This window comes from Neoarius graeffei, chromosome 18 (assembly GCF_027579695.1).
Source record: "Neoarius graeffei isolate fNeoGra1 chromosome 18, fNeoGra1.pri, whole genome shotgun sequence".
NCBI lineage: Eukaryota > Metazoa > Chordata > Actinopteri > Siluriformes > Ariidae > Neoarius > Neoarius graeffei.
The window spans coordinates 64,736,152-64,751,547 of NC_083586.1; the positions used below are offsets into that span (position 1 = coordinate 64,736,152).

The 15,396-nt window shown below is 40.9% G+C and overlaps 1 protein-coding gene across 1 annotated transcript in view; it reads right to left on the minus strand.

Annotated features, from left to right (window-relative positions):
* The window catches only part of LOC132866475 (B-cell receptor CD22-like), a 36,043-nt gene that overhangs the window by 1,908 nt on the left and 18,739 nt on the right, over positions 1 to 15,396 (minus strand). The window contains exons 4-13 of the mRNA XM_060899264.1: positions 12,510 to 12,839; positions 11,952 to 12,200; positions 11,198 to 11,455; positions 10,850 to 11,107; positions 10,502 to 10,759; positions 10,154 to 10,411; positions 9,806 to 10,063; positions 9,467 to 9,715; positions 9,296 to 9,380; positions 8,594 to 8,639 (exon numbers count right to left, since the gene is read on the minus strand). Of these exons, the coding sequence (XP_060755247.1) occupies positions 8,594 to 8,639; positions 9,296 to 9,380; positions 9,467 to 9,715; positions 9,806 to 10,063; positions 10,154 to 10,411; positions 10,502 to 10,759; positions 10,850 to 11,107; positions 11,198 to 11,455; positions 11,952 to 12,200; positions 12,510 to 12,839 (2,249 nt within the window). The remainder of the gene's footprint in view (positions 1 to 8,593; positions 8,640 to 9,295; positions 9,381 to 9,466; positions 9,716 to 9,805; positions 10,064 to 10,153; positions 10,412 to 10,501; positions 10,760 to 10,849; positions 11,108 to 11,197; positions 11,456 to 11,951; positions 12,201 to 12,509; positions 12,840 to 15,396) is intronic.

Below are 15,396 nucleotides of genomic sequence, written 5' to 3' on the forward strand. Positions count from 1 at the left end.
GCAACACATCTCAAAAAACTTGGGACAGGGGCAATAAGAGGCTGGAAAAGTTAAAGGTACAAAAAAGGAACAGCTGGAGGACCAAATTGCAACTCATTAGGTCAATTGGCAATAGGTCATTAACATGACTGGGTATAAAAAGAGCATCTTGGAGTGGCAGCGGCTCTCAGAAGTAAAGATGGGAAGAGGATCACCAATCCCCCTAATTCTGCGCCGACAAATAGTGGAGCAATATCAGAAAGGAGTTCGACAGTGTAAAATTGCAAAGAGTTTGAACATATCATCATCTACAGTGCATAATATCATCAAAAGATTCAGAGAATCTGGAAGAATCTCTGTGCGTAAGGGTCAAGGCTGGAAAACCATACTGGGTGCCCGTGATCTTCGGGCCCTTAGACAGCACTGCATCACATACAGGCATGCTTCTGTATTGGAAATCAAAAAGTGGGCTCAGGAATATTTTCAGAGAACGTTATCTGCAGTGCTGGGCACATTACTTTGAAAAAGTAATTAGTTACAAGTACTAGTTACTTCTCCAAAAAAGTAATTGCGTTAGTAACTGCGTTACTTCACTAGAAAAGTAACTAGTTACCAGGAAAAGTATTTATTGCGTTACTTTTTTTTTTTTTTTGCTTACAGATAAACGAGGATAACTGTTCTTTTCTAGTGAAGTAACGCAGTTACTAACGCAATTACTTTTTTGGAGTACAGAGTACAGAGTCAGTGAGCAATTAAGTCCTCACAGTTTACAGCATTATGATAACCTGGTTTATTACAGTTAGCTTAGCTTTCACCATTTACAATAGGTCAGGAAGATCTTTGATAGTGTTTTTAAGGAAGCATCCTAAACAAAAATCACAGGCAAAATAACATAACAGATCAAGGATGAATACCCTGTTTATCTGTTATGTTAGTTGCCTGTGATTTTTGTTTAGGATGCTTCCTTAAAAACACTATCAAAGATCTTCCTGAGTACTAAAGAGGACTTAATTACTCACTGACTCTGACGGCTACTCAAAGTGTGTAGACCCTTACAAGGTTATAATAGCAGTAACGCTGCTTGAACTGCTTGAGGGTAGTGATGGGTTTAGTACATTATGTTTATCCATTTCACATCTCCACAAACTAAAGCACTGATGCCGACTTGCCAAACATTTATTTATTCAAAATGAATACTAGATTGCAACCCACAACAGAAAATAAAATTGAAATACTGAAAATGCAATATTTTTGGAAGTTAGCCTACTTGAATTGGTTGAAAATGTAAATATTCTTTGATTTTGCATTTAAGTACAGGTAAACGATTGGTAACAAAATAATAGGCCCTGATGATGTCTGTAAATTCTTATTCTATTAGTATTATTGGGGAAAAAAAAACAATAAAATATCTGACTGTAGCTTAAATTCTTATTAGACTTATACATTTTCTGAGTTATCATCAACAACATGACTTACAATCATTTGAAGTAGGCCTATACACCCTTCATATTAAGGCACAGAAATCAACAAAGGGAAAAATAATAAATTAAATTAATAAATTGCTATTTTTAACAAACGGAGCTGAACGGAGCTTATTGTAATCATTCAATGTACTAACAGTAATAACAATGTACGCATCACTACAACATAGCCCACTTATCTAGCGGCTGAACCACAAGTTGTAGCGTAGAAGGAGAAGCTTTTCAAATCTTTTGTCAGACAGTCCGTTTCGCTTTGGGGAGAAGACAAGCTTTCCCAGACTGAAAAGTCTCTCAACAGGTGCACTAGATGGTGGAGCAGCATTGTAACGTAGTGATATTTTCTTGATGAGAGGAAATCCATTCAAAGTGTTGAATTGTTGCGATGGAGATCTTAAATAATCTTCCACCTGCCTTTCTGTTGAAGAGAATGTATCCTCCTCGTCTTCCTCAAAGGAAAAGAAGGAGTCCTCTTTAGCCAAATCGATGTGCTGTGTAGATGTGCTTGTAGTACCTGGCTGTAGTTCTGGCTGTGGTTCTTCAAGGGCAATTTTTCGACACTCTGCCAGCAAACTTGCTTTGGCCTTTTCCTTTAATTCCTGTGACCGCAGCCAGCGAAGTTTGAATTTTGGAAGTGCCACGGCAGCAATGACAGCCTCTTCACTGCCCAGCACATCAGCAAATCTTGTTTTGATTGCCTGAAATTATACATAGACACATTCAAGCTTTGCATACATACAAATTATTATTATTATTATTATTATTATTATTATTATTATTATTATGCTATTATTATAAGACTCTTACTGTCACTATAGCATCAGGAAGATCCTTCAACTTTTGCAGGCCATCTTTAAGGGCTTGTGTTTTCACCATCAGCATCTCCAACGTTGGTAATAGAGTACCATGGAAGCAATTTCCTTCTCCTTGAAGTATGTCTAAGGCAATGGTAAGGGGCGGCATCACAGTACAGTACTCCTTTATGAACTGATGCTCCCGTTCTGTAATAGCAGCCAGTCCTAATTTTAGGGAGATGGTACTGAGATCTGCCATGGATATTTCTGAGATGCGAGCCAGGGCATCGTAAAAAGAGTTCCACCGTGTTGAGCAGGGTACAAGCAGCTTTTTTGAGATCACCTCATCAAGTGCTTCAGCAGCCAAAGTTGAGTGACTGGCCTTATTCCAAAGAGTGGTGCATTTTGCGACAGCACTTCTGTATGCTGCTTTTGTGTCAGGCTTTGACAAGAGCCACTTCTCAACATCTGTGCATGATATTAGATTGAGGGTGTGGGATGCACATCTATGATAGGGGGGTAGAGCGATCACCACACCATCACCATCTTGACTCTCGTTTGAATGCAGAACATCATTCACATCAGTAAATGGGACCTCATCTTCACCATCCTCAGAATCACTCTCAACTGGCTGATACATTTTAAATGCTTTGACAAAATTAGACCCATTATCTGTGACTGTTGCCGTGATTTTGTCTGTAATGCCATACATTGAGTGTATGTCATCAAGCTCGACTGCAATTGTATCGTAAGTATGCCGCCCCTTAAATTGTCTGCAGGCAAGGGCTGTTTTATTTCTTTCCATACTGTTGGGATCTATCCAGTGTGCCATTACACCTATATAACTTTTATTGTGGGCAGTCCAAATATCTGCTGTAGTGGATATGTACTGCAATTCCTCGAAAGACTTTTTCAGTTCCACGTTCATTTTTCCATACTCGTTGTCTATGTATGCAGCAAAAGTTTTTCGGCAGAGGGGTGTACTCTTTTCTCTTCCACGAGAAGGAATTTTGGCAACAAGAGCCCTGAACGACTCCGACTCCACCGTGGATAAGGGCAACATGTTTTCGACAACATACCTGGCTATTATTCTGTTGAGCTCAGCCTTAGACACTAGCGTCTGTCCTGCGAAGTCAAGTTTGGCTTGCTTAAGAGCAGCGCTTCCGTCTCCCTCTTCGCTAGAGCTCAAACTAGCTGCACCAGGGCTAGGGGGTGGGTTAGCAATAGCAGTACTCAGGGGTGTCCCATGATGATGCGATGCTGTGAGGTGCTTCAGCAGGTTGGAGTTGCTTGATATCCCTGTGGACAGAACTTTGTTTCCAGGGCACAGTTTGCATTGGACATAAACATTATTGCCTTTGACTTCAACCAGCGTGAAATTATGCCGGTGTTTCCAGATCGAAAATGCGACTTTGCGGCTTGGTGCTGCCATTGTCTCTTCCCCATCTCTGTGTGCGCGTGTGTGTGCGTAGCGGGAAAACACAATCGACTCCACCCACCTAGAACATCTTAGCAAATCACGATTTGTTCTCTTGCATTCAAAGGGTGAATGGGAGAATGTAAAAGCCATATTGGTACATAATTATTATTATATATTGTGGTACCGTGTTGCCAATGCTCATGTTGTCAAGGCGCCCATATCAAATTGTAACGCATCACGTTACTTCCCGAGTAACGGTAACGGCGATACAAATATGGATTAAGTAACTAAGTAATTATTCCGTTACCCAAAATGTGGCTCCGTTAGTAACGCCGTTATACTCTAACGCCGTTATTCCCAGCACTGGTTATCTGTGAACACAATTCACCGTGCCATCCACCGTTGCCAGCTAAAACTCTATAGTTCAAAGAAGAACCCATATCTAAACATGATCCAGAAGCGCAGACGTCTTCTCTGGGCCAAGGCTCATTTAAAATGGACTGTGGCAAAGTGGAAAACTGTTCTGTGGTCAGACGAATCAAAATTTGAAGTTCTTTATGGAAATCAGGGACGCCGTGTCATTCGGACTAAAGAGGAGAAGGACGACCCAAGTTGTTATCAGCGCTCAGTTCAGAAGCCTGCATTTCTGATGGTATGGGGTTGCATTAGTGCGTGTGGCATGGGCAGCTTACACATCTGGAAAGACACCATCAATGCTGAAAGGTATATCCAGGTTCTAGAGCAACATATGCTCCCATCCAGATGACATCTCTTTCAGGGAAGACCTTGCATTTTCCAACATGACAATGCCAAACCACATACTGCATCAATTACAGCATCATGGCTGTGTAGAAGAAGGGTCCGGGTACTGAACTGGCCAGCCTGCAGTCCAGAGCTTTCACCCATAGAAAACATTTGGCACATCATAAGACAGTTGAGCAACTAGAATCCTACATTAGACAAGAATGGGTTAACATTCCTATCCCTAAACTTGAGCAACTTGTCTCCTCAGTCCCCAGACATTTACAAACTGTTGTAAAGAGAAAAGGGGATGTCTCACAGCGGTAAACATGGCCTTGTCCCAACTTTTTTGAGATGTGTTGTTGTCATGAAATTTAAAATCACCTAATTTTTCTCTTTAAATGATACATTTTCTCAGTTTAAACATTTGATATGTCATCTATGTTCTATTCTGAATAAAATATGGAATTTTGAAACTTCCACATCATTGCATTCCGTTTTTATTTACAATTTGTACTTTGTCCCAACTTTTTTGGAATCGGGGTTGTAATTAATTCATCTGCTGCTTACGATGATAATTCCATAAAAATGTTAGAAACACGCAATGCTCATTCTTGACTTCTATTGCTGACGAGAATCTCAAATGTAAACCCAGAACATCTGAAGTGTTGAAATGACAGTACAAATGAAACGACATTAAAAAAGAATTTCAGATCCTGTTGAGGGTTAGGAACACCACTTTCCTGTGATGGGGCACAGTATGGTGCTGCAAGAGCCAGCTTGAGAAGCGGCATCAAAGCAGCTGAGGCAGAGAAAGCTTCAGCACAACTTCTACAGTCCCAACACGTGGCAGGTGTGGCAGGGACTTCAACACAGTCCAGTAATCTCACAGCTGCTGATGGAGATGCCACGCTGGCTGAGAAATGGAACTGTTTCTTTGCCTGCTTTGAGGTGAAGGCACCAGAGACAGCTACATTCCTTCCACCAGCCCACAGAAGCCATTTTCTGACAGTGCAGAAACATGAGGTAAGGCACACACTGAGGGTGGTGAACCCATGGAAAGCTACCGGACCTGATGGGGTGTCAGGGAGGGTGCTGAAGGATTGTGCAGACCAACTCACTGGGGTCTTCACAAAAATCTTCACCCTGTCCCTGTCTCAGTCCATGATCCCACCCTGCCTGAAAGCTGCTACAATCATCCCGTTGCCAAAAAACCTACCATCAGCACCCTTAATGACAACGGTCCAGTGACACTCACACCAGAGGTCATGAAGTGTTTTGAGAAACTGGTCAGACATTACATCATTTCCAGGCTCCCACCCACATTGGACTCCCACCAGTTTGCATACAGTGCTAATAGATCTATAGAAGATGCCATTGTCACAGCTCTTCACACAGTCTTAACCCATCTGGAACATCAGGGGAGCTGTGCAAGGCTGTTCTTCATAGACTTTAGCTCTGCCATCAACACTATCATCACAAACAGACTGGTCAACAAATTACTGGACTTAGGACTGTCATACACCGTCTGCTACTGGATCAGAGACTTACTGACAGATTGCTCTCAGAGAATCAGAGTAGGCCCCCATCTCTACACCGCCCTCAGTCTCAGTACTGGCTCTCCACAGGGTTGTGTGCTCAGCCCCTTGCTCTACACTCTCTACACACATGACTGCAAACCCACACATCCGAGTAATGCCATTATTAAATTTGTGGATGATACAACCATGGTGGGGCTCATCTCTGGAGAAGATGAGGCGGCATACAGAGATGAGGTCCAAAGGCTGTCAGTGTTGTGCACACAGAATAACTTGGTCCTGAACACCTCCAAAACCAAAGCTCTGATCATCAACTACAGAAGGAAAAATTCTGGTCTGCATCCTCTGTACATCTACGGAGACCGCATGGAGAGGGTTTCGGACTTCAGGTTCCTGGGTGTACATGTGGATGATGATCTGTCCTGGAACACCAACACCACAGCACTGGGAAAGAAGGCACAGGAGCATTTCCATTTCTTGAAGATACTCAGAAAAAAAAAAACAACCTGGCTGACAAACTGCTGGTGTCCATCTACAACCCCGATTCCAAAAAAGTTGGGACAAAGTACAAATTGCAAATAAAAATGGAATGCAATAATTTACAAATCTCAAAAACTGATATTGTATTCACAATAGAACATAGACAACATATCAAATGTCGAAAGTGAGACATTTTGAAATTTCATGCCAAATAGGCTCATTTGAAATTTCATGATAGCAACACATCTCAAAAAAGTTGGGACAGGGGCAATAAGAGGCTGGAAAAGTTAAAAGGTACAAAAAAGGAACAGCTGGAGGACCAAATTGCAACTCATTAGGTCAATTGGCAAAAGGTCATTAACATGACTGGGTATAAAAAGAGCATCTTGGAGTGGCAGCAGCTCTCAGAAGTAAAGATGGGAAGAGGATCACCAATCCCCCTAATTCTGCGCCAACAAATAGTGGAGCAATATCAGAAAGGAGTTCGACAGTGTAAAATTGCAAAGAGTTTGAACATATCATCATATACAGTGTATAATATCATCAAAAGATTCAGAGAATCTGGAAGAATCTCTGTGCGTAATGGTCAAGGCCGGAAAACCATACTGGGTGCCCGTGATCTTCGGGCCCTTAGACGGCACTGCATCACATACAGGTGTGCTTCTGTATTGGAAATCACAAAATGGGCTCAGGAATATTTCCAGAGAACATTATCTGTGAACACAATTCATCGTGCCATCCGCCGTTGCCAGCTAAAACTCTATAGTTCAAAGAAGAACCCATATCTAAACATGATCCAGAAGCGCAGACGTCTTCTCTGGGCCAAGGCTCATTTAAAATGGACTGTGGCAAAGTGGAAAACTGTTCTGTGGTCAGACGAATCAAAATTTGAAGTTCTTTATGGAAATCAGGGACGCCGTGTCATTCGGACTAAAGAGGAGAAGGACGACCCAAGTTGTTATCAGTGCTCAGTTCAGAAGTCTGCATTTCTGATGGTATGGGGTTGCATTAGTGCGTGTGGCATGGGCAGCTTACACATCTGGAAAGACACCATCAATGCTGAAAGGTATATCCAGGTTCTAGAGCAACATATGCTCCCATCCAGACGATGTCTCTTTCAGGGAAGACCTTGCATTTTCCAACATGACAATGCCAAACCACATACTGCATCAATTACAGCATCATGGCTGCGTAGAAGAAGGGTCCGGGTACTGAACTGGCCAGCCTGCAGTCCAGATCTTTCACCCATAGAAAACATTTGGCACATCATAAGACAGTTGAGCAACTAGAATCCTACATTAGACAAGAATGGGTTAACATTCCTATCCCTAAACTTGAGCAACTTGTCTCCTCAGTCCCCAGACGTTTACAGACTGTTGTAAAGAGAAAAGGGGATGTCTCACAGTGGTAAACATGGCCTTGTCCCAACTTTTTTGAGATGTGTTGTTGTCATGAAATTTAAAATCACCTAATTTTTCTCTTTAAATGATACATTTTCTCAGTTTAAACATTTGATATGTCATCTATGTTCTATTCTGAATAAAATATGGAATTTTGAAACTTCCTCATCATTGCATTTCGTTTTTATTTACAATTTGTACTTTGTCCCAACTTTTTTGGAATCGGGGTTGTACCAGTGTTCAGTTGAAAGTGCACTGAGATACTGCATCTCTGCTTGGTTCACCAGTTTTTCAGCAGCATGGAAGAAAGCACTCCAGAGGGTCATTTCCATAACTCAAAAAATTATTGGCTGCTCCCTAAACTCCCTGGAGGATATTTACGTAAGACATGGCTTCAGAAAAGTTCACAGCATCCTCAAGGACCCATCACATCCCAGACATCATCTATTCAAACCGTTGCCTTCTGGAAGGCATTTCAGGGCAATAAAAACAAGAACTAACAGACTGAAAACCAGTTTTTATGCCAGAACCATAACAGCACTGAACATGGACACACAAATTGCATGAACACCTGAAATGTGCAATATATCTTGATTTTTTAAAATGCCTTTCTTAATATTGATCGATTATTTATCTTTTATGTTATGTGCACCAGCAAATGACAGCCAACCAATTTCGTTGTCCTGTACTTGTGCATTACAATGACAATAAAGTTCTAGCTATCTAAACACACTTCTCAGCAATTATCTGGACATTTATTTACCTGTTTTAAACTTCGGTCTGCTGTTGAACCAATTCTCTTCTTTTTCCTGTAAAATGAAATAATAAATCAATGAGTCATGTTACAGTAAACACTAAAGATACCGGACCACCCCTGACCATCACACCCACATGTGGTGCTTCCTGAAACTCTAAGCACAATGTTGGAAGCTCACAACTGTACAGAATGTTCAGGTCCAAACCTGTTCCAGCATGATGATGCCCCTGAGCACAAAGCGAGCACCATGTAGATGTGGTGTGTGAAGGTTGGAGTGAAGAACTCGAGTGTCCTGCACAGAGCCCTGACTGAACTCAACCCCACTGAACACCTTTGGGATGAACTGGAACTGGAGCCTCAACATCCCAACATCAGAGTCTGATCTCACTAATGCTCTTGTCACTGAATTGAATGAATATAAATCCCCACAGCCACGCCCCAAAATCTAGTGGAAAGCCTTATTATAACAGTAACAATGAGAATAAATCTGGAATGAGATGTTCAGCAGGGATATCTGATGGTGAGGGTGAAGGTGCACAAACCTTTGACCAAAGAGTTTACATAAACCTTGGTCAGTTAAAAACAGGAGTGTTTACTGGAAAAACATTCAAACACACAGAGCTGTACAGCAGAAAATTCTGTAAAACTTACGACTATAACCTCACTCTATTTTTGATATTGAGGTGAAAAAAATCCATATTTTCTTACCTTAGAAACAAGATGATGACGATGAAAATAACACACACAAGCACAACAACCCCAACTCCTGCATCCACAACTATGTTCTGAAACCCTGTGTAGATAATGATGTGATCATGAATCAGTGTTGAATATTTATCAGCCTCATTCAGATTTATAGATTTACACCATCGCTCTCACCTTTTAAAGTGACGGACACTGCAGCAGATCTCTCAGAGCCGTGTTTATTCTGAGCCTCACAGTAGTACTGTCCACTCTGAAGAGCTCTGTAACTCTGTCCAGATCCTACAGGTGAGGATTCGTTTACCTTAAACCAGTTGTAGATCTCCACAGGAGGGTTCGCATCACTGCTGCAGGTCAGAGTCACTGAACTTCCCTCCACTATCCCACCAGAGGGACTGATGGACACTGAGACATTCTTTGGAGGATCTAAAATGGACAGAAAGGTAACGCTTAAAAGTAAATCGATGATAATGTTCTCTGTTATTGTCTGTTAGAAGATCTTCAGCTTTAACTTACACAGAACATTCAGAGTTACACTGATGGAGTCCTGATCTCCGAGTTCATTCCTGCACTTGCACTTGTACTCTCCACTGTCCTCAGAGCTGATATTGGAGATGGTGTAGGTCTTTCCTTTTCCTACTGATGTCATCCCCTTAAACCAGGTGTAGTTCTCAACAGGAGGGTTTGCATCACTGCTGCAGGTCAGAGTCACTGAACTTCCCTCCACTATCTCACCAGAGGGACTGATGGACACTGAGACATTCTTTGGAGGATCTAAAATGGACAGAAAGGTAACGCTTTAAAGTAAATCGATGATAATGTTCTCTGTTATTGTCTGTGAGAAGATCTTCAGCTTTAACTTACACAGAACATTCAGAGTTACACTGATGGAGTCCTGATCTCCGAGTTCATTCCTGCACTTGCACTTGTACTCTCCACTGTCCTCAGAGCTGATATTGGAGATGGTGTAGGTCTTTCCTTTTCCTACTGATGTCGTCCCCTTAAACCAGGTGTAGTTCTCCACAGGAGGGTTCGCATCACTGCTGCAGGTCAGAGTCACTGAACTTCCCTCCACTATCTCACCAGAGGGACTGATGGACACTGAGACATTCTTTGGAGGATCTAAAATGGACAGAAAGGTAATGCTTTAAAGTAAATCGATGATAATGTTCTCTGTTATTGTCTGTGAGAAGATCTTCAGCTTTAACTTACACAGAACATTCAGAGTTACACTGATGGAGTCCTGATCTCCGAGTTCATTCCTGCATTTGCACTTGTACTCTCCACTGTCCTCAGAGCTGATATTGGAGATGGTGTAGGTCTTTCCTTTTCCTACTGATGTCGTCCCCTTAAACCAGGTGTAGTTCTCCACAGGAGGGTTCGCATCACTGCTGCAGGTCAGAGTCACTGAACTTCCCTCCACTATCTCACCAGAGGGACTGATGGACACTGAGACATTCTTTGGAGGATCTAAAATGGACAGAAAGGTAATGCTTTAAAGTAAATCGATGATAATGTTCTCTGTTATTGTCTGTTAGAAGATCTTCAGCTTTAACTTACACAGAACATTCAGAGTTACACTGATGGAGTCCTGATCTCCGACTTCATTCCTGCACTTGCACTTGTACTCTCCACTGTCCTCAGAGCTGATAGTGGAGATGGTGTAGGTCTTTCCTTTTCCTACTGATGTCGTCCCCTTAAACCAGGTGTAGTTCTCAACAGGAGGGTTCGCATCACTGCTGCAGGTCAGAGTCACTGAACTTCCCTCCACTATCTCACCAGAGGGACTGATGGACACTGAGACATTCTTTGGAGGATCTAAAATGGACAGAAAGGTAACGCTTTAAAGTAAATCGATGATAATGTTCTCTGTTATTGTCTGTGAGAAGATCTTCAGCTTTAACTTACACAGAACATTCAGAGTTACACTGATGGAGTCCTGATCTCCGAGTTCATTCCTGCACTTGCACTTGTACTCTCCACTGTCCTCAGAGCTGATATTGGAGATGGTGTAGGTCTTTCCTTTTCCTACTGATGTCGTCCCCTTAAACCAGGTGTAGTTCTCCACAGGTGGGTTCGCATCACTGCTGCAGGTCAGAGTCACTGAACTTCCCTCCACTATCTCACCAGAGGGTCTGATGGACACCGAGACGTTCTTTGGAGGATCTAAAGAGTTCCATGATAAGAGTGAAGAAAGCAGTTCATGGTCATAAGCCGAGTGTTTTTTTTTTCCTTTCATCAGTTCTTGACTACATTTTTCAGCTCATCTCATTATGTGTCGTTCCCACTGAATATAAAACCCACTTCACTGCCATTATACAGTCATAATTCTGATCATCTTTTTATCCTGTGATAATTCTGGGACACCTTTTAATCAATCCTGCATGTGCTTGTATTTTTCTCGTTACATGATCAAGATGGGATTCTGTATAGATTTGTGATCCATAAATGCTTCAAGTTATTCCCAGTTATTTGCTAATATAAGAAACAATTTTTATGTCGTACCATTACAAGGGCAATGAAGGCAGTTCAAGGTCACAGTCAATGTCTTTTTCACTTTCTTTACTTACACCAGGACTTTTTCCTTCATTCCTGTAAATATGAAGTAATTTATGACCTTTTTATTTTGACAGTATATAAGAAGAAAGTGAATAAAGCTCACATCTGACGCTGAGGGTTTGAGCAGGAGAGGGGAGATGTTCATATCCTCTTACAGCACAGCTATAACTGCCTGCATCCTCACTGCTGACCCGCTGCAGGTGAACTTCATTGCCACTGGTGGGCTTTGTGGTTAAATCCTGACTGTTTTTGTACCAGATGAATGTTGGATCAGTCAGACTGCAGGTGGTTTTACAGGTCAGAACAGCTGACTGTCCCTCTGTCACTTCTTCTGGAACGATCACCCGAAGATCTGAATCAACGAGAGAAACATTCAATCAGGAAAGCTGTCCTGAAGCCTGTAGAGCATCTACTTTTAAAACTCTGCTCTCTCTCAAAGTGTTTTTCAGTCTAATGATATTCTTTTCACAATTATTTTCAGTGTTAATAACCTTCACTCTGGAGGCGAGTCACGTTTTCCCCCGAGCACCTATTGTTCAGTTCATTTCAGTAAGAATGTGTTCGAGCTCTTCATTAATCTGCTACAAAACTCTGACTCTCCTGTATCTAAAGAGATTATGGTCTGAGTGATGTGTGTCGAAAATAAGATGATTTTATTTACCTGTAACAGTGAGTCTAACTCCAGGTTTACCCGCCCACTTTTGTTTCGCTACATTTGTTGTGATTCTGAAGTAGTACATGTGTTCATCTGTTTTCTTCACATCACTCAGTCTGAGGGAGAAGTGTTTCTGTTCATCTCCTAAATACTCCACTCTGTCTGAGTAACCTGGTTCATTACGCAGGTCAGTAAACTCTCTTATGAACCAAAACTCCTTTGTCACTGTAAGACGTGTTGGGCGTGTGTATGTGCCGTTCATAAACACTGTAGATCCGTTTAAAGCACAGAGATTTTCTTGGCTGTATTTTACACTCCATTCATTCCCAAGAGCTCCTGAAACATGACACATGAAAGAGGTGATTAGAGGTCATTATCCTGAGCCCCGTAAAACAGTGAGTTCACTTACAGCTTCACTTCTCTATGGCTACATCCACACGACAACGGCAACGAGATGTTATTTAAAAATATATCGCGTCCAAATGGGCAACAATCAGGTTCATATGGCAACGCAACGCTTGCTGAAAACGATGCAATACACCTGCCACACCTCTAGGGGCGCTGTAAGACGGTCCCTTCGGAGACACTAGAACAACCCATACGAAAAAGAACAGTAAAGAACTTATAAGAGTTTACCACCATCTTAGTAGTAAATCCTTATAAATATAAGGATAAATCCTTATAAGGATATATATATATATATATATATATATATATATATATATATATATATATATATATATATGCCATGTATGATTTACTCCTGAAAGTGGCTCATTTTGCATTTTCCTCATACAAATTTTTTATGAAAATCTAGTGTATGAAGTGAACATTGTGCATGGTTTTTACAGATAATGTGTATGATGAATTACACCGTCTTTGTATGCTTCACGTAATGTTTGTAGTTTTAAATTATATTTTACAGTTTAAAATGTATATGCCTTTCATATGTAAATCCACATATGTTTGTGTTGGATTTACATATAAAAGGCATATACATTTTAAAATGTAAAATATAATTTAAAACTACAAACATTACGTGAAGCATACAAAGACGGTGTAATTCATCATACACATTATCTGTAAAAACCATGCACAATGTTCACTTCATACATACTAGATTTTCATAAAAAATTTGTATGAGGAAAATGCAAAATGGGCCACTTTCAGGAGTAAATCATACATGGCATATATATTTATTTATAAATCCTTATAAGGATTTATCCTTATATTTATAAGGATTTACTACTAAGACAGTGGTAAACTCTTATAAGTTCTTTACTGTTCTTTTTCGTATGGGAATAGAAGAAGTAAGGACGCATGCGCATAAACTATTATGCGCGAGACTTCATATTAGCCACAAAATCAGGAAAATCTGTTCGTAAAATTACATTATAATGACCAAATACAATGAAAAGTATTTTTCCAGTCTCACCTGTGAAAGGTAATCCCATGTGATCTCGTTTGGACGGTAAACCTGTTGGTACAGTTAAACGCAGCTAATCTTTATTCTCCGCTTTGACCTTTCCAATATGGCGGCGAGGATGACGTACGCAGAAGGCGGCGTCTTTAATGGTCCGGAATAAATTGAATGATACACGTTGATGGATTAATTTGTTGTTTCTCACCTGTGAAAGGTAATCCCATGTGATCTCGTTTGGATGGTAAACCTGTTGGTACAGTTAAACGCAGCTAATCTTTATTCTCCGCTTTGACCTTTCCAATATGGCGGCAAGGATGACGTACGCTGAAGGCGGCGTCTTTAATGGTCCGGAATAAATTGAATGATGCACGTTGATGGATTAATTTGCTTTTCTACGCCCTTTTTTGAGGAATGTATTGTAGGACTTAAACCATCATCTGAAGAGGTGAGATCGCTCTTTTTTTCCCTTATTTTTGCTGGCGGGATTGACTCTGCCCTAAGGGCTATTCTCTCTCTCACTTTGCACCATTACACAATAAATATTCACAGTGAAAATATTTTGTAAGCGCATTTCATGAACCAAGTTATAGGATTTTTTGACAACTCGCATCGCATCGCAATGAGAAGATCATTGGCACTACTGGTGTTAAGAATCAGACCATTTCATAAATGAATATTTTGCTGTAGAGCTGCAGTGTTTGTACAATTGCATGTTTTTGCTTCACTATTACTGTCACTATTCTGCTTCTTGCATTACTACTGTGAACTAACACTGAACATAATAATAATAATAATAATAATAATAATAATAATAATAATAATAATATCCAAGCTCGTGTTTCACTCTCACTAGTGCTCTGTAAGGCTTTTTCCTGGTGATATTCATTACACTTCTACCCGGCGTGAAGCACTCACAGTCATGTGGTTGTGACGTCATCGTAAACAAATCCGTTTTACTCATCCAGACGACTTCACAACGGCAACGTTGCCAGATCTTTCCACTCTGGAACCCGTTCTCAAAAAGATTGCGTTTTGGGCACCCAAAACGCTGGTGCCGTGTGGACGCCAGGCCTAAATGATAAGCAATTGTATCGGAGTCACCTGAATCCGTTGCCGTGTGGACAGGGCCTATGTCTCTATGTTTCTATGTCTCCTCACATTCAGAATAGCTCAACGACGATAGGTAAGAGAGTCATAAAAGACAACACATGTGCTCTCTTTGAGCAAGCTCTCTCTCAGAACTCAACCAAAATGTCAGACTCTGTAGATGATTTACTGGAATTTTTTAATTTAAATATGACCCAAATTATGGATGATATTGTTCCATTCAAAATCAAAAGAGTCAATGATAAGCAGAAAGCACCATGGAAGCAGTACCCGGCTGTTAAACTGCTAAAGAGAGAATGTAGAAAGACTGAAAGAAAATGGTGCAAATCTAAACTTCACATTCATTATCAAATCCATAAAGAG